Genomic DNA, 19,547 nt, shown 5'->3' on the forward strand with positions numbered 1-19,547 from the left:
CCATTATCACCACCTGCCAGTGAATAGGAAAGAAGGACCTGGAAGATGAGAGGGGATGACAGCCACCAATTGAGAGATCGTTTGACTCGGGAAGAGAGATGGATCGAACGATCCAGAGAGAGAACAGACTTGTTCCACTAACATAGACCTGCTGAAGTGGCCTTGAATGGAATTGCACAAATGGAATTGCTTTCAACGCTGCCACCATCCTTCCCAGGATCACCATGGCCGAGTGGAAAGATGGAAGCTGAGGGCCCTGCAGAGAGCGAACCCCCTGCTGGAGGACTGCTCTCTTCTCCTTGGGAAGAAAAACCCTTTCTTGACAAGTGTTGAACAGCATGCCTGAGTCGGGACAATGCAAGACACTGCTCTGATGACTGGCCATCCGAATCGGGACAGGGTGTCTAGAATGATGAACAGACTTTCCTGGGCATGTAAAAAGGATGGAATCTTGATGAGAATGTTGTTGAGGTACAGGATGAGCACTGGAACTCTGATCCACAGAATGACCATTAACGCTGCCATGATTTTTGTGAAAACCCTGGGAGTGGTTGCGAGTCCAAACGGTAGGGCGACAAACTTTAAATGGTCCTGCTGCACCGCAAAACGTAGGAATCTTTGATGCCCTGAGAAGAAAGAGACATGGCGATAGGTGTCCTGGACGTCTACGGAGCACAGGAACTCCTGCGATTCCATGTAAGCAACGACTGAAAGAAGGGACTCCATCCTGAAATGTTGCAGATGGACCCTACTGTTCAGTAACTTTAGATCCAGGATGGGTCGAACCGCGCCGACTTTCTTCGGCACCACAAATATGTTTGAATAAAAACCTGTGAAATGTTCCTGGCCTGAGACGGGAACAATGACCCCTGAACTGAGAAGGGAGGCAATGGACATAAAGAAACCAGGAACCAGAGAAGCAACTCTTGGAGCAGGGTTCCCCAACTCCAGTCCTCAAGGCCTACCAACAGATCATGTTTTCAGGATTTCCTTAGTATTGCTCAGGTGATAATTGCTTCACCTGTGCAATACAAAGGAAATCCTGAAAACATGATCTGTTGGTGGGCCTTGAGGACTGGAGTTGGGGAACCCTGTCTTGGGAGGACGGGATTCGAAGAATCGATCTTGGTGCCACGAAACAAAATCTATTTTGTATCCGGAGGATACCACCTCTCTGACCCACGCGTCCTCCACTGAGGCGAGTCAGACATCTCTGAAAATATGGAGACGGCTGTCCAGCCTGGGAGATTCTGTGGGATCTGGAGCCGAGTAATACAGAGGAAGTAGATATGGCAGATGGCTAGCACTCGACTAGTGTAATGAATAAACGGTGCTAGTGAAAGGGAGCCTCTGGTCCCGTAAATGTGAAGTCAATATAGAATCACTGCACACGTAAATTATGCTAAAGTGAGCTTTTTATTATTTAATTGACGGTGATGAAGCGACAGCTGACGTTTCGGCCTAACAACGGCCTTTATCACATAGTCGCCCTTTTGAAGTAGAGTTTTGGTAGTCACCGGTTGATAGTTTATCACTGCTAGGCAATATTTCAAAAAAATGCAGATTATCCAATATAGCCAATAGTCCAGGTGCTAGAGGAGCAGAGATCCTGTTGGTATGGCAAAAAAACATTGGTGGCGCAGTGGGGGATGCAGGGAGGGAAAAATGTAGACGAGGCTGCTTCAAAGGCAGACTTTGCGAAAGACTCTATGATCCTGTCATTTAAGTCTTTGAGGGATGCTCCATTCGTAAGCGGGGGGACTGTGTTAGTGGACAGTCTGGAGACTGGAAGGTTCACAGTTGGAGAAGCGGTCCAGTTCACAGTGAGGTCAGGGGCAAAGGGATATAGGATACCGAGGCGCTTCCCTGTTTGGAAGCTTCTGGTCGGGTTCTCCTGCTCCCTGGAAAGTACCTCCTCAAATTGTGGGGTGGGGCAAAGATCTTGGGACCTGGTCTCAACCGTCTAAACGAAACTGCCTGTTCTGCGGGTTCCGTAGCGGTATCCTTAATGTTAAAGGTCTGATTGACTGGCACAATGAGGCTCTGGACAATGTCTCTCATTAGAGGCCTGGTCAGAATCCAGGTCGGAGTCATCCTCTGAGAATACATCCAAAGCCGCCTTGCCAGACTCGAGAGAGGAGGACCGGGAAGAAATTGACTGCTGGGAGAGACCAGGGGGAGAGACAGAGTGGGAAGAGGACCTAGAACAACGCTCCTACCTGGCTCTCTTACGGCCCATGTTGGTAGGCACAGCTGGTGAGCCCTGCAACCCACTAGCAACAGCGGAGGCAGGATGGGGCAACCTGTCAAGAACGGACACCAGAGTCTGCTACACCTTGGTGAGGTCCTCCATCAACTGTGACAGAGAGGTAGCCCACACTGGGATAGAGGTACCACTCTCTCCTGGGGCAATAGGGGGCTCCTGGTTAGCGGGTACAGGAGGGCTGCTGCAAACCTGACAGAAAAGGGGAGGACTGACCTGAGAGGAGCTTGCATTTACATGAAGAGCAAACAAAATGTTTGATAAGAGCAGAGGAAGAAGAAGAAGAGGCAGGAGGGCGAGAGCGCTCTCCTTTCGGATCAGGCATGATGAGCAGACCCACTAACTAATGCTAGAAGGTTAGGGGACAGAAAGAGAATGCAGAGGAGAGCGTCAGCCTGCAGAGCAGAGCTAATCACAGTAAGTACAGGTGTCCTGAAGTCTGCTTTCAGGCTGTAGAGGGCTGCAGTGCAATTATAGGCATAGAAGATGCAGGTCCTGCAGGGAAATGCCACCTTCCAATACCAAAAGCCGTAAAATGGCAATCGCACGGAGGATGAAGAGGACCAGTAGTGTGTAAGCGCGAAGTGGACGAACACTGAAAAGGCCCGCTTTCTGAGGCCGGAGTGAGGGGCGGAGCTAACCTATGGGTCCAGGAAAGGAGAAAGACGGCGACGGCTGCAGAACTTCCCTGTTGAAGTCGGAAGGAGGGGGCAGAAGCTAGCCACCAAGGAAAGGAAAAGGAAGTATGCAAGTGACGGGCGGGAGAGAAGCCCGCCCAAAGATGCTGAGGAGAGGGGGGTGGAGCCAAACTCCGAGACTAGGCCAGAGAGCAGCCGAGACCTAGATTAAGCCGGGACGATGGCTAAGGAACAGAGGGGTAGCAGCGCGGAGGCCCTAAATGAACTGAAAAAGGTAGCCCAGTACCCCAACACAGAGGAGAACAATAGAAAATGGCCACATGTATACCTCAAAAGGTCTACACATACACTAAAGCCCTAAAAATAAAGTGAGGGTTTAGGGGGGAAAAAAACCTTTGATCTTTATTCTGTGTACCTCCTTTGTTCTTCTATCTTCTCCTCATCGCCTCTGGAAAGGAACCTAGAGGAGAGAGAAGAAAGAGATGTACCTCTCCATCTAGAAAAATTATAGACGTCTGAACCTCCTGTATTGCAGGACCTCCATGACTCCTGAAACCGATAGGCTATGGTGGATGAGTGGGTAGGAGACGGGGCCAAGACCAAATACAGATCACCTAAACACGCTTCATGTGTTAGGGGTTGGGGTCCTGCCGACTAGACATATAGGGTGGCAGTAAATGCCGTACTCATAGTCTCTACATGGGAGTACAGTTGTGATCATACTGTATCCCTCCAGAGGTAGAGGAGAAGATCTATCTGAAAAACATGGATTTTTGTGAGTACTCACCGTAAAATCCTTTTCTCCGAGACGCTCATTGGGGGACACAGAGACTGTGGGTGTGTGCTTCTGCCGTCTGGAGGCTGACACTAAGTATACAAAAAAAGAGTTAGCTCCTCCTCCGCCGCATACACCCTCGCCCCCAGACCGGGCGTAACTCAGTTTAGTGCATAAGCAGTAGGAGAACGCGCCTTAAATTCAGGCAAGAAATTATACATCTGGAAAAGGGACCACCCTGATCCTTACATAAGGATTTGTATAACTTAAAATAAGCAAAAGCCAACTGGCTAGTAGGGTGGGTGCTGTGTCCCCCAATGAGCGTCTCGGAGAAAAGGATTTTACGGTGAGTACTCACAAAAATCCATGTTTCTCCTTCGTCTCATTGGGGGACACAGAGACTGTGGGACGTTCTAAAGCAGTCCCTGGGCGGGATCTTAGCTCACCCAATCCATGCTATTTTGCGCCCCTGATTAGAGGTGCGCAACTGCTGCCTGGAGAATCTTTCTTCCCAGGCTTGCATCCGAGGATGCCTGGGTATGTACGTTATAATGTTTGACAAACGTATGCAAACTGGACCAGGTAGCTGCTTTGCACACCTGTTCCGCTGAAGCTTGGTGTCGCAGTGCCCATGAGGCACCCACTGCTCGAGCCGAGTGTGCCTTGATCCCTGCCGGAACCGGCGTGCCACTGATTTCATAAGATTCTTGGATCGTCAGGCGAACCCATCTGGCCAAAGTCGCTTTGGACGCAGCAAGCCCCTTCCGCCGCCCTTCTGGGATCACGAATAGAGAGTCTGTCCGGCGGAAAGGTGCTGTCCTTGTCACATACCTCCTAAGAGCTCTTACCAGATCCAGGGTGTGCAAAGCCTTTTCTACCCTGTGCACCGGTGCCGGGCAAAACGAGGGTAAGACAATGTCTTCGTTGATATGGAATGCAGAGACAACCTTCGGCAAGAAGGGAGGAGCTGGCCTTAAAACTACCTTATCCTTATAAAAAGTCAGGAACGGCGGTTTACAAGATAAAGCCGCCAATTCCGAAACCTGCCTAATAGACGTAATAGCTACCAGAAAAACGACCTTCCTGGACAGGTAAGGTAAGGAGACTTCTTGTAACGGTTCGAAGGGAGGCTCCTGAAGGGCCCTGAGCACCAAGTTCAGGTCCCATGATTCCGTCGGCGCCTTATAGGGGGGTACTAAATGTGCGACCCCCTGCATAAACGTCTTAACCTGCCAGACCGAAGCGACCTTTCGTTGAAAAAGGACCGACAGGGCCGAGATTTGCGTTCTGAGCGAACTCGGAGCCAATCCTGCGTCCAGCCCTGCCTGCAAAAAAGCCAGTACGTTGGGGATTGAAAAAACCAGAGGAGCCACTCCGCGATCCCTACACCAACGGAAAAAAACTTCCCAAGTCCGATGATATACTTTCGCCGAGGAAGGCTTTCGGGCACTCACCATCGTGGCCACCACATCGCGCCTGAATCCTGCCTGTGTTAACAGCCAAGATTCAATGGCCACGCCGTCAAACACAGGGCCCCTAAGTTCGGATGGTAGATCGGCCCCTGGGACAGCAAGTCCGGCCGATCTGGTAGACGCCAGGGTACGTCCACCACTAGCTGAACCAGATCTGCATACCAGGCCCTCCGAGGCCAGTCTGGGGCTAGCAGAATTGCTGGAACCTTCTCTCTCCTTAACTTTCTGATGACTCTTGGAAGCAGAGGTAGCGGGGGGAACAAGTACGGGAGACGAAACTGGCTCCATGGAAGCACCAGAGCGTCTGCTGCGATCGCCTGCGGGTCGAGGGATCGAGCGACGATCCTTTGTACTTTGGCGTTCTCTCTGGATGCCATAAGGTCCACGTCTGGAGTCCCCCACCGTTGGCAGATCTGTTGAAAAACCTCGGGGTGCAGGGACCATTCCCCTGCCGCGACCCCCTGTCGGCTGAGAAAATCTGCCGCCCAGTTTTCGACTCCCGGAATGTGCACCGCTGAAATTACCACGTGGTTCTTTTCGGGCCAACGCAGTACCAGCCCAACCTCGCGCATGGCTGCTTGGCTGCGCGTGCCCCCTTGATGGTTGACATATGCTACTGCTGTAGCATTGTCCGACAGAATGCGCACCGGCCGGTGTCTCAGGAAATACTGAAAATGTTGCAGGGCCAATCGTATTGCCCGTATCTCCAGAATGTTGATCGGGAGAATTATCTCCTGAATGGACCACCGCCCCTGGGCTGTGTGACTCTGGAAAACTGCTCCCCAACCCTGCAGGCTTGCATCGGTCGTCACCACCAACCACTGTTCCGGGGGAAAGGGTTTCCCCTGGACCAGAGACGAGTCGCGAGTCCACCATCGGAGTGATCGTCGGACCAGCGGAGACAAATTGCACCGATGACTGAGGGATAGCAGCCTTCGGTCCCATGCTGACAAGAGCGCATGCTGAAGCGGACGGAGATGGAACTGGGCAAACGGGATTGCCTCCATCGCCGCCACCATTCTGCCCAACACACTCATGCCGTACCGGATGGATCTGGAGCCTGGCTGTAGAAGGTTCCGTACCCCCTGTTTGATCTTTCGCGCCTTGTCCTGAGGGAGGATCACCAGCCCCCGGGAGGTGTTGAAAACCATGCCTAGGAATACGATTCTCTGGGCTGGAACCAAGGACGACTTGTTCCGATTGATCAACCAGCCTAGACGGGCCAGGGTATCCAGCGTGATACTGACATTCTCCTGGCACGCCTGAAACGACGGCCCCTTTACCAAAAGGTCGTCCAGGTAAGGTAGTACCGTTATGCCCCGAGCATGCAGGATGGCCATAACCACCGCCATTATCTTCGTAAAGACTCTGGGAGCAGTGGCCAGACCGAAGGGCAGAGCAACAAATTGAAAATGTCGCCCTCCGACCGCAAAACGCAGGAACCTCTGGTGTGGAGGAAAAATCGGAATGTGCAGATATGCATCCTGCACATCGATCGAGGCCAGGAACTCCCCTGGATCCATGGCTGCAATGACCGAACGGAGGGATTCCATCCGGAACCGCCTGACTCTGATGAATTTGTTCAGGATTTTTAGATCTAATACTGGCCTTACTGTCCCGTCTTTTTTGGGGACCGAAAACAGGTTGGAGTAAAAACCTTGTGTCTCTTCGCTTTTCGGCACTGGGACAATGACCCCGTTGCGCTGTAGCGTCATTATGGCCTGTAACAAACCCTCCGCCTGCGATTCTGTTCCGGAAAGCCGGGAACGGAAGAATCGCCGTGGCGGGAGTCCGAGAAACTCTATCTTGTACCCGGACGATATCAATTCTGCCACCCAAGCGCCGCGTGCCACTGCGACCCAAACGTGGCTGAACCTTAGCAGGCGTCCGCCCACTCTGTCGTCTGTAGGTACGAAGCGCCTTGAGTCATTTTGCTGGAGGCTTTTGGGATCTGGCCCCCCTTGTTCTGGGCAAACGGCCTCGGCCTCTACCCAGCGGATTGGCTCTGTAAGAGGTTTGCCTTTCCCTAATCTGACCATCATTTGCGGAGGTGGATGCTCTGGCCGAAGTCCCCCTCCAGGGGTTACGAAAGGGCCGAAAACGCCTCTGTGTCTGCCTGAATGCTGGCCAAGTCCTCTGCTGCGGGAGGAAACTACTCCTCCCCCCTGTGGCTTCTGAGATAAGCTTATCAAGCTTCTCACCGAACAACCGATTGCCCTGAAAAGGCAATGAGGTCAAGGATTTTTTGGAGATAGAATCCGCTTTCCACAATCTCAGCCATAATGCTCGCCTAACGGCGATCGCATTTGCTGCTGCCACAGCAGAACACTCGGCCGCGTCCAGAGAGGCGCTGACGAGAAAATCACTTGCCCCTAAGATCTGATTTGTCACCTCCAAGACCTCCGCAGGCAGATCTCTGTTTTGGAGGGCATTCTGCAGAGCGTCCGCCCATGAAACCATGGCCTTAGCCACCCAAGTAGCCGCAAAGGAGGGGGCTAGGGCCGACCCCGCTGCCTCATACACCGAGCGGGCAAGCCCCTCTATAAGGCGATCAGTTGGGTCCTTGATAGAAGAACCGCTGGGTATCGACAATAGCGATCTTGACGCTAAACGTGATACCGGTGGGTCCACCACTGGCGACTCCACCCATCCCTTATGGAGTTCAGGAGGAAACGGATACTTAGCTTGCAGCGCTTTTTGCATTGCAAAACGCTTATCCGGGTGTTCCCTATGTTTCTGGACTAGCTCCTCGAACTCCGGATGCGTGGCAAACCTTCTATGCGGTCGCCTGGTCTTTTTGAAGGAGACCTTGTGACCTGAGGCCGTGGACACATCGTCCTCGATCTCTAATGTCTGGTTGACTGCCTCAAAGAGGCTGTCCACCGAGTCTTGGTATCCCAGGCTTTCTGGATTCCAGGCCTCCTCCTCCTCCTCGCCCTCATCCTGCTCGCTTCCTGAGCTCGGCGACGAGAAACGAGATACCCTAATACCCGCCGCCGAAGCCCCAGAGGGTCCGGCCGACGGGGAACGAGCTCTCTTGCTATGAGCTTGTCTGGTGCTGGAGCGGCCTCTAACGGTCGGAGGGTCCTGAGACGTGGACGAGCTGTCTTCCGCTGGCAGACCACCATCCTTGTCCCTGCCTGGGCCTTGGAGAGACTCAATTGCCCTTGTAAGGGACATCATAGAGTGTGATAAAGACACCGCCCATTCTGGAGGGTCCTGACCTCTGGGCTCTGCAACAATGGGGGGCTCCTGGGCTCGCTCCGACTCGCAGGCTTCACAAAATTTACCCGGCTGCGCTTTAGGCAGCCTGACCCCACAGGAAACGCAAACAGCGTATAGGAAAGAGTGAGCTTTCCCTTTGCCAGACATATTGCAAGGTAGGGTAGGAGGAGGAGGATAACCCCTTCCTTGACTACTAGTGCGGCACTCGAAACGGGGTTGCACTCACCCACCGGTAATGTCCCACCTTGCGTCTCTTCCACGGGGCGTGCGGCGTTACTCGCCGGGGCACTCGCACTCCGGGAGATAGGCGGCGGCTTCCGGCCCCACTTCGGCGAGGAAATGCAAGGAGGGGGGCGGGAGGTCCCCGGTAACTGTGCGCGCCCGCCGCTCTCCGCCCCCGGAAGTTAGTGGGCGGGGCTTCCGCTACCCCCGGAAGTCGGCGGGCGGGCGCGCGGAACTCCGGACCTCCCCATACAGCGGGGACCGCGGCCGCCCGCGGGGCTCTGGCCGCACTCCACGTGCGGCGTTCGAGGGAGGGAGGGGGGCGGGAGCTCCCCGGTAACTGTGCGCGCCCGCCGCTCTCCGCCCCCGGAAGTTAGTGGGCGGGGCTTCCGGCTACCCCCCGGAAGTCGGCGGGCGGGGCCTCGCGCGGCACTCACGGATCTCCCCATACAGCGGGGGCTGCGGCCGCCCGCGGGGCTCTGGCCGCACTCCGCGTGCGGCGTTACCCGCCTTGGGCAGCGCCGGGTGAGAGGCGGACTACCTGGTCCCGGTCTTCCTATTAACAAAGGTGAGCCGGGCCGCCGAGGGGGCTCTCTTGAGGTGCTTCTCAACCCCATCCCTGGGCAGGGAGGGGGAGGCTACTGCACCGCTCTCCGCCCCCGCTTCAATCCCTTGGCTCACCTGCGCCTCCAACTCCACCCCTGGTCTCACTACCTAGGGGTGGTAGGGGCATTAAGCATTCCCACGTTGCAGGAGAGAACAACGTGGAGGATCACTCACACGTGCTCGCCCGTTGGGGTCGATGGGGAAACCGAATCCTCTTATCAGGATGCGTTGCCGCCTCTTTACAAAATAAAAAAGAAAAATGGTTGTCTGGGGAAAAGTCCCAGATGTGTCCCTCGGTGCGGGAGAGAAACACGTGGAGGGTTACTCACACGTGGTCGCCCGTTGATGATTTGGGGAGATCGGACCCTCTCTATAGGATCCGTCGCCCCTGTCTTATCTTCATAGAAAAGAAGAAAAAAAAAAAAAAAAATCTAGTCTTGAGCTCCAGACTGCGTGTGCCTCCATCAGACACTAAGCAAAAAACTGAGTTACACCCGGTCTGGGGGCGAGGGTGTATGCGGCGGAGGAGGAGCTAACTCTTTTTTTGTATACTTAGTGTCAGCCTCCAGACGGCAGAAGCACACACCCACAGTCTCTGTGTCCCCCAATGAGACGAAGGAGAAAGAAGAGTTACTGGAAAATGCTGAAAACAGAGGTAGATATGGGTCTAGTAAAAGACACGTGTCCATCTCCTACTGACACTAAGCTAAACTGCCTGTTGGTGGGGTCTACACTGCAGAGGAGAAGTTAACTTCTTTTTTTCTGCATAGTGTCGGCCTCCTAGTGGCAGCAGCATACACCCAAAGTTTCCTGTGTCCCCCAATGAAGCGATAGAGAAAAGGCAGACTGCGTCGGCAACATCCATGCAAGCCCATCTATGTGCATTACACTGCAACGTAGCAGCGACTGCTAGCAAACTTTTGCCACGCGACAGGAGTAGTGGCCAAAATCACCGTGTAGCCCCAGCCTTTATAAGACAATTTGCAAAGTGCCTTCATTTTTATTTTAACTATCTAGGAGCAACTAAAAAATACTGGTTTCCACTCATGGAAATCTGATATATGGGAAGGAACGTTGGTCGGATGAGAATAGAAGAAGTTTATACACTACCAAAGTCCATTGACTGGCTGAGAAAAAGACCACACAATGGAACAATACTTCCTACCATACAAACATTTTTCCGTGGGAGCATCTTTCTGTGTTTTGCTCCATTCTAGATAATGATGAGGATATTTGCCGGATTGGAGTAAAACTGTCCCATATAAGACCGGCTTGGGTCAGGTACGTGCCAATTACTGACCTTTGGCGTTGGATCTGACAAAGGATAATATAACGGCTTCTTTCTCCCGTCCTTGAAAGCCATCCACAGATTTAATTTCTAGATCTGGATATCTCTGCCGAAGGCACTGTCTGAGCAAATCCACCTGGAAACAAGGCGTGGAAATAGAATATGTCAATCCATACACGAAACAGAAAAAAGCAACCATCCTGGCTCTACTGATAGTCACCACATTCATTTCCCATGTTTTGTAAGGTCTTATCTCACACATGAGAATACACAGGACATAAAGGTGCTTGGACTACAAGGGCACCGGCGGATGGTCCTGCTCACCTGAAGATTGTACGGTGCTATAACCGCAATATCGTTCGCTTTCACACCAGCGCTGGTCAGAGCCTGAACATGTAAATCCACCAGACGCACCTCACCTGGCAGGAACAAAAGCAACAATGAGAAGATCTGCAAGCAAAGGAGACATCAGATGGCATGAATTCGGCTATAAGTAGCGGCAAAGAAGGGCTAAAACAATTCATTGATATCACGTAAGTGCACAATGTTTTCAAGGAGAAATTCTCATTTCCTGAAAAATGTAATTTAATTAAAACACAAAATACCGGAAGATCGCCGGCGCGAATCTCAATGATTCAGCAGGACATTGTACGTTACAGCTCATTATACTTTATTTATAAGGGGCGCAGTTACCGGACACCATACAGTTTATAGAAATAGGAATTCTCTACTACAATGTTCTGCCTGTGCCGTCTATAACCGCGGGAGCGTTCTGACAAGGCAGAAACGCGTCTAGAGACACTTCTAATGCCTGTCCATCAGATTTCAGGCTGTGGTCTGTCGACTGACTCCATGGTGCAGACTGCCATAAAACAGCCGGCATAGAGCTTAAAATCTGAATTACTCTCACAGCTTAGTGGAGCATTTCACAGATTTGTGTGGTATCAGAAAATTGCTGTCTCTGATATTCCTTAAAAAATAGGAGCTAATGTGCAGCACCCGGCAGTGGCCACTAATCAGGGTACGGAGCTGCGCTGCTCTGCTCCACACACCGGCTACCGGAAGAGGTGAGAACAGGCAATCAGTAGGGTGCCAATCCTCTATTAATCACCTATCTAAGGATAACAAAGCTAGAGCATGTAAATATGAAATATGAATAGCATTACTGCTCTAAATAATGAGAAAAAAATGGAGATACTTAGCACATAATTTGGCCAAGTCGCGCATGCTCAGCAGCCAATGACAAGGCGATCTCAGGTTTGCTGGGAACCTACGTGTCTACTGTGAATACCTCTAACAACTTTATTTGTTGTCTGCTATGTATAGAGATGTCTACTTCTAGTTCGCTCCTGTACACACCAGTTTTCTGATTTGGAAGTGCCAGTCAGTTTTTGTCATCTATCTAAGGATAAAGCCCCAATATAAAAGCGCTGGAAATCCCCTGTAACTAGTGATAAGGGAACGTGCTTGGATAAGGTGTTATCTCAGCATGCTCGGGTGCTAACCTAGTGTCTTCAGCGTGCTCAAGGTTGTATGTTTCTTGGCAGTTAGACAGCAGCAACACATGGAGGGATTGCCTAACAAACAGGAAATCCCTGCATGTGTAGCAACTGTCGAACAGCAGGGAGACACAGAGGCGCAGGGACTCGAACATATTTTTCAAACACGTCAAAGAGTCTCTGTGAGCAACAGGGCATGCTCAGATAACACCTTATCAGAGTAGGCTTGCTCATCACTACCTACAACAGATTCTCTATGACTGAGCCCAATTAATTTTCACACATTCATTTTATTCGATGTAGTTGTAGTTTTGAATTACCGTACATTTATTTTACCATCTAACCTACTGAGAAATAAGAAAAAAAAAAACTACCTGTAACGTCTTTATTTTTGCATTGTTGAAGCTGTGTGAGGGTTTTATGCATGCCGAGCTGTAGACTTCATTGGTATCATATTGGCGTACATGTGTTTTAATTGCATTTTTTAATTAAAAAATGGCAATTCTGGTGTTTCAGTTCTTTATTGCTTTACAGCATTTACAGTAGAGGTTAAATAATTTTGTATTTTCATAGATCAGACTTTGCCACAATGGCGATAACAAATATGCTGAATAGGTGGTTTTAATGTTTTTACAAACTTTTTTTTTTTTTAATAAAAACCTTTCCCCATTTTCAGTCCCCAAAAAGCAGACTTCAGATCGTTTTATTGATAGTAAAGTTAAAGATCTCCTACAAAGCCCAGCCAAATAATCGTGATGCCAGGAGGATTGCCTAACTTAAAGAGGAGCTGTCACCAGGTGAAAAGTGTCCAGTATTTGCTCTTGTTTTATCCCTCTTGCACCACTCCTTTTTTATTTTAAATCTGCCATATGGATCCAGAGATATGGGTCTTTTTATTTGGTTCTAATGTCCATGGTCTTCACAAGGGGGCGTGGCTCACAGGATCCTCTGGGGCGTGTCTTTAAACTGCTCCGCATTATTACTCCATTATTACCACGCCCCTGGTAAAGGCTATAAACATTAGCACTATATAAAATGGTCCATATCTCTGGAACCGTAATGACTGATTTTAAAAAGATGAGAACCCAACATACTCATGGGGTAAATGGGAATAAAATAAGAGCAAAAACTTGCCAGTTTTGACTTGGTGCGAGGTCCTCTTTAGATGCGACTGTCAGTGATTGCCCGCAGTGTTTAAGGAATTAAGCAGCAGTCATTGGAGCCATCTCTGGTCCCTGCTGTTAATGGCACATTTGGGCCGTATAACATACCCAGAACCCGCTGATTGGATGCTAAGCCTGCGTATACCTGCACCCGACACAGCATGTACTCTTATGCAGAATGTGGGGAAGGAATTAAGGGATTATTTTTCTTCATATTGTAATAATACTAATATTAGTATATGGTATAGTGCATGGTGTAGAGCCATAGATTCAGCAAACAGCGGTCTTAGGACATGAATCCTGTAATATCGCGCTAGGTTACATTACCTGGATTGCCCTTAGACTGCTCATCTTCAATGTCTATCTCAAACAATCCGCAGTGTGCAGTATCGATGAGCAGTAACGGAATGCTAGTCTCATCTGTTTCTGTCACTCCTTGTAGATCCCTAAAATAAGGGGCAGAAAACACATCCAGGAATCTACTCAGTGCATAATAAAGGGAACCTATCAGGTGATCCATGCAGTCAGACCAGAGGCTGGCACTTATGATTTACTGTACAATTCTGCAGCATTTCAGAAAGATCATCATCTGAGAAGAAGTCAGGAACGAGAAGAACATCGAGGAGGCTCCTCACCGGCTTCCCCAGCCCTGCTCACTTTGATGGACAGATCTACCTAATACACATATAAGAAAAGGCCCATCAATGTGGTGGAGCCGCACAAGTGACGGGTCTCTCCATTTTAGGCTGGGGTCACACCTGCGAGAAACTCGCACGAGTCTCGCATCTCAATACCCGGCACTGCCACCAGCACTCGGACCAGTGCGCTCAGCTGCATAGAAATACATGGAGCCGCACACGCCGGTCCCGAATGCTGGGTATTGAGATGCGAGATAAGTGCGAGTTTCTCGCAGGTGTGATCCCGGCCCTAGGGGATTTCTTCCTAATACACTTGGTGCGTATTTGGGCCGCAAGTGCAAGAGAATATGAAATCTATGCCAGCTCCACGCAGATTCCAGCTCTGATGTGCATCAGTTTTCTTAAGATTTGAGTAAATTTGTTGCACTCTTTTCCATGAAAGGGAATCTCTCACCCATTTTTAGTGGTATCATGTAAAGATATCACCCAATTGTGCGTCCCATAAGGATTCTATTAGGATTTTTTATTCCCCTTGACCCTGCACCTTTGATGCATAAATACCTTTTTTATCTTGGTGGAGATGTACGGAAATCGCCGTGGTCCGGTCCGATGGGCGGGGCTTATTCGCCTTCTCCACCCCCCTCCTCGGTTTGCTGAACGTAATCTTCATCTGTGAATATAACAGATGCCGTTGTTTTCCGCTCTTGCACATTGAAAAGGCCTCCAGTGCTTGCGCAGTATGCTTTGCCCAACTGTGGACAAAGCATATAATCGGTACTGCGCATGCGCCGGTATTTTTCAGTGCGGTCTATGCCCCGGAAGTGTGTCCTGCATAGACGCGCTGAAAAATACTGGCGCATGCGCAGTACCAATTATATGCTTTGCCCACAGTTGGGCAAAGCATACTGCGCAAGCGCCGGAGGCCGTTTCAATGTGCAAGCGCGGAAAACAGTGGCATCTGTGATATTCACAGATGAAGATTACGTTCAGCAAGCTGAGGAGGGGTCGGGAAAGAAGGCGAATAGACCCCGCCCATCAGACCGGACCATGGCGATTTCCATACTTCTCCACCAAGATAAAAAAGGTATTTATGCATCAAAGGTGCGTGGTCGGTGAGAATCAAAAGTCCTAATAGAATCCTTATGGGACGTACAATTGGGTGATATCTTTACATGATATCACTAAAAATGGGTGACAGATTCCCTTTAAGCCCTTTAGTTCAAAAAGTCACATTTAGGGGGGTGGGGGGAGGGACAAATAGCCCCTCCACCAAACGTTCCAAGTTTTTGAGTAGAGAAAATTGGAATAGTTGGAACGATACATTCCCTCTTGTTTTCGCTGCAGAATTTTAGAGTAAAACATGTTAATTATGCAAATTGTCTCTTCAGAGAGGAAGAGGACTAGAACTCAAGTGCCACCTATTGGAAGTAGCCGCAAGGAGAAATGAAGGAGAAATGATACTTCTTGGATATAGAGTAAAATACAAAATTCTGTAATGGAGGAAACTGTTCCTGTTTAGTGCTGCTGGTGGGTTGGATCTTGCGCGTTCCCTTTGAGTATTATTCACACCTGAGAGCACTTATACACAGCGTATTTCATATACTAATGCATTTGGTCCGTTTGAGTGACTAGTAGACTGTGGATACAAGTGGCCCTTCACCACAGTCTGTCTCTGGCCTTCTATATATTAGGTATAGAGAATACACAAATCACACTTCCAGAAAAAAATATCTAAAAAGGAAAGAAGGAACGACCCAGTGAGTATATGATGGACATAAGGTAAAATGTGTAATTTAAAGGGAATTTGTCTCCAGGTTTTTGCTGATTATAGGGGCAGAGACCTGGATTCCAGCGATGTGTCAATAACTGAGCTGTTTGTTGCAGTTTGGATAAAATCCCTATTTTATCAGCTGCAGATCTACCAGGTACACCGTGTATAGGCAGAAAGCTGCCAATCAGTGTTGATGGGCGTGGAGTTACACAGAGCTAATGAATAAGGAGGACTTCATGGTGTAAGATACTAGTCCTCTTCATAATCTCCTGCTGATAAAACACTGATTTTATTAAAAATAAAGCAAGGAGCCTAATAAGTGACAAATCACTGGAACATATGTTGCAACGCAATGCACCAGAAAGAGAAACTTACAGCACAACACACTTCCCTACATTACACACAAGTTACAGTGTGTGCTTCCCATGCTTTATATATGGTTATAACTAAGCTTGACGCTTCACTTACTTGAGTAAATGCTGAGAAACAGAAGAATGTGATTCCAGCTTCCCGCCGTACAGCGCATGTGATGCCCACTGCATTATACGGTCATGCATCCGATACTGCACCGTCAGCATTTTCACCACTCTGTCTCCATACATCTCTATCACACGCTCCATTAAACTCAGGGACAGACCCTTAGCTGCAGCCCTGTGCATTACAGAAGACAAGTTTAAGTCTTTACCATACATAATCAAAGAACAAAATGTGACATACAGTATATATATAAATCCCAAAAATAGCAGCACAGCCTTGTTGGGTGCAAACCTCCTCCAAGGGTGCCGGCTCATTTACCTATCACACAAAAAATCCAAACAATGAGGCAGCACACAGAAGATAGCGAAAGAAGAGTAAAGAGCCTTTATTCACCCACTCGACCAATGTTTCCACTCTCTATGGAGCCTTTCTCAAGGTTTGAAAAAGGCTCCATAGAGAGAACTGAAAAGAATTCACATCTGCTAAAATCCAGGTCTACTAAACTGAACCAAAAGTATTAAGGCCTCACCTGAAGATAAATGTACAGGGTGAAGAAAAAAAAAAAGCAGAAAACAACACACACAGGAAATAATACAAGAAATTATAACAAATATACATTAATAAAATAGTGCAGAAAGGAACACAAAAACGGCAAGGATCCCCTGATGTTATTCTGTGTAAATAGCAAGCTTCGCCCCTCCCTCTCACATTCCTATAAAATAACTAGCTGCAGAAGGAGCCTCTCCCCACTGCTCACCCTGCAGTAGTAAGTTAAGACCCAGCCCTTCAGTTAACCTTGACCATGAATCATCTGCTAATAAAAATGGACGAGTGATTTAAAGAGGATCTTTCACTTACTGAAAATAACTGAATTATATACAGTACCTTGTAAAAATCCTTGACCTCCCAGTTTCTGGCGCTGTTTTCAGTTTTTTGGTGTGTCACTCCATTGTAGAGATATTCACTTTTGCTTCTTTTGGAGCGCAGTATGTGAAATCTTTGCTTTGCAGTCCAACTGGGCATCTATTTAGAGTCTGGGGGTAAGCTTTCACCTCTCCCTCCCAGACGCTGCCAATCACAGCTCAGCAACATCTGAGTCTTAAACACTGCTAGATCGGCAGTTTTGAGTGAGAGGGATAAAAGCACACGCCCCAAGAGAAGACTGTGAAGATAGTTGAACTGCAAGCAGAAATTTCACATACTTCGCTGCAGAAGAAACAAATGGGAATATCTCTACAAAGGAGTGACCCACGGAAAAGAGTGGCCGAATCAGGAAAAAACAGGGATTTTTACATGGTATTAACTCATTTTTTGAGCAAGAGACAGGTCCTCTTTAAGTAATAATGCAATTTAGCTTTATTGCGGAAGCCAGTTTTTTTTACAATAAAATGTATTCAAGAAAAAGAATTGATTATTGAAGAGATAGATATTATTCCGAAACTCTGTATTCCATCTAAAGATCAAATCATATATGGCTGATAACAGGGAACAATACATTGATGTCTAAATGAGATAGACTTTAGTTTTAGTGTACTCTTATGAAATTCTATAAAGGCCCCGTTACACATAACGATGTCCCAGCGATCCCACCAACGATCCGACATGGATGGGATCGCTGGGACATCGATAGGCTGATCGCTGGTGAGCTGTCAACATAGACAGCCCCTCCAGCGATCAGGACCAGCATGCACGAAGGTATCCAATGTAAACAACGGGTATTTAAGAGCCGCGCGGCTCCTGGATACCCGCTGTTTACCCTAGATACCAGCGTGCATGCTGGTATCCAACGTAAACATCAAGGTAACTAAGAGCCATGCAGCTCTTGGATACCCGCTGTTTACCCTAGAAACCAGCGTGCGCTGGTATCTAGGGTAAACAGCGGGTATCCAAGAGCCGCGCGGCTCTTAGTTACCCAATGTTTACATTAGAAACCAGCGTCCAGTGTCACTGATCGCTGGTCTCTCGCTGCCACACGCAGCGATGCGTGTTGGCCAGCGGGAGACCAACGAACAAAAAATGGCCCAGGACAATCGTGCACGATCAGCGATACCCGGCAGGGGGGCTGGTCGCTGATCCCAGTCACACACAGCGATCTCGCTGGAGAGATCGCTGATGCGTCACAAAATCAGCGATCTCTCTAGCAATCTTGCTGTGTGTGACAGGACCCCAAGATAACCACAAAGTGTAACCATCTCCTCACATCTCGGAATATTGCGATTACTGTTGGATTTACATAAATGCAAGAAGTGACAAAGCCGATACAGTCTTCTTACTGGTGTGAGATAATGGTGGGTGGTAGCTGCTTGTGGTCACCGGCCAGGATACACTTTTTCGCCCTCAATAGCGCGATCCAGCAGCTTGCTTCTAACGCCTGAGCACACTCATCAATCACCACCAGGTCAAAATAATTATCAGGAAGCAGCTTCAGAGGGCCATCCAGGGAAGCACCTGGCACGGGGAAGAAGGAAGAAGTTGGATGCAGATCGATGAGCCTACAACGCTGTAATTTCGCAATGAACAATTATTGGTAATTAGCATGGAAAATACATTTTCTTCCCAAATGAAATGGTGTGTGGCCCTGGAGCCGAGCCACGATTCGGAGACCATTAGACAATCTGTTTTACGGAGATTAGGTTCAGATTTACAGCACGGGAGCCAAACCAGGTCCAAAACCTTGTGAAGGCGACATCAGTCATGTGTAATGACTTACCTGGAAAGAAGAGAAAGGACTGCCTTATATTCAATCCTTCTCATTAGCACCATGAGTGATGCCAAACGTTCACAGGTACAGACTACAGTACTGATTGTCAGATATCTTACTTTATCATGTTTTCATCCCAAATCTAGATGAAGGTCTTTGTCACTGGTTTATAGCATACAGTGAGTAAAAAAAAGATGCAGTTATATTCCTTCCTCCCATGGCGCTCCAGCTCCTTCTGACCTGCCATGATTTATGGTTACTCAGACATTACATAAAGCACAGTGATACAAAAAACATAAGAAACTAGAAAAAAATAGGATACCGTAATTTCTCTTCTTTGACATATTCTACACTTTCTTTTAATCCTATTCAAGTCTACTGAATTTGACAATCTAGCTGTCCAAGCGGTAGTAGATACATCTAAGGTACAGGATGGTGATGGAACATCAGTGACCGTGCTGGCTGTGGAGTTGATTAGAGAAGTTGGACTTTTGATTGCCAAGAAGGTTCATCCATAGACTATTATTTCTGGTTGGAGACCAAGTGCTCAGGTTCCCAGAGGAACACTTGTAACTGCAGCACTGGATTATAAAAGTGATAGAGAGAAGTTTGAGGCTGATATGTTGGATATTGGAATACTGTATCGAGCTCTAAGCACCACATTTTAAAAAAGACATTGAAAAACTGGAGCAAGTTCAAAGAAGAGCGACCAGGATGGTGAGCGGACTGCAAAGTGTGTCCTACGAGAAACGGTTAAAGAATCTGAGAAAGTTTAGCTTGCAAAAAAGAAGGCTAAGAGGAGACTTAAT

At 48.7% G+C, this 19,547-nt stretch overlaps 1 protein-coding gene across 2 annotated transcripts in view; it reads right to left on the reverse strand.

Annotated features, from left to right (window-relative positions):
- IGHMBP2 (immunoglobulin mu DNA binding protein 2) overlaps nucleotides 1-19,547 on the reverse strand; it is a 109,270-nt gene that overhangs the window by 25,810 nt on the left and 63,913 nt on the right. For both annotated transcript variants that reach the window (XM_073573896.1, XM_073573895.1), the window contains exons 8-12: nucleotides 18,311-18,485; nucleotides 16,029-16,211; nucleotides 13,479-13,597; nucleotides 10,814-10,908; nucleotides 10,502-10,625 (exon numbers count right to left, since the gene is read on the reverse strand). In XM_073573896.1, the coding sequence (XP_073429997.1) occupies nucleotides 10,502-10,625; nucleotides 10,814-10,908; nucleotides 13,479-13,597; nucleotides 16,029-16,211; nucleotides 18,311-18,485 (696 nt within the window). The remainder of the gene's footprint in view (nucleotides 1-10,501; nucleotides 10,626-10,813; nucleotides 10,909-13,478; nucleotides 13,598-16,028; nucleotides 16,212-18,310; nucleotides 18,486-19,547) is intronic.

The sequence above is a fragment of the Dendrobates tinctorius genome, unplaced genomic scaffold, assembly GCF_039654945.1.
Source record: "Dendrobates tinctorius isolate UK_male_01 unplaced genomic scaffold, ASM3965494v1 ptg000037l, whole genome shotgun sequence".
Taxonomy (NCBI): domain Eukaryota; kingdom Metazoa; phylum Chordata; class Amphibia; order Anura; family Dendrobatidae; genus Dendrobates; species Dendrobates tinctorius.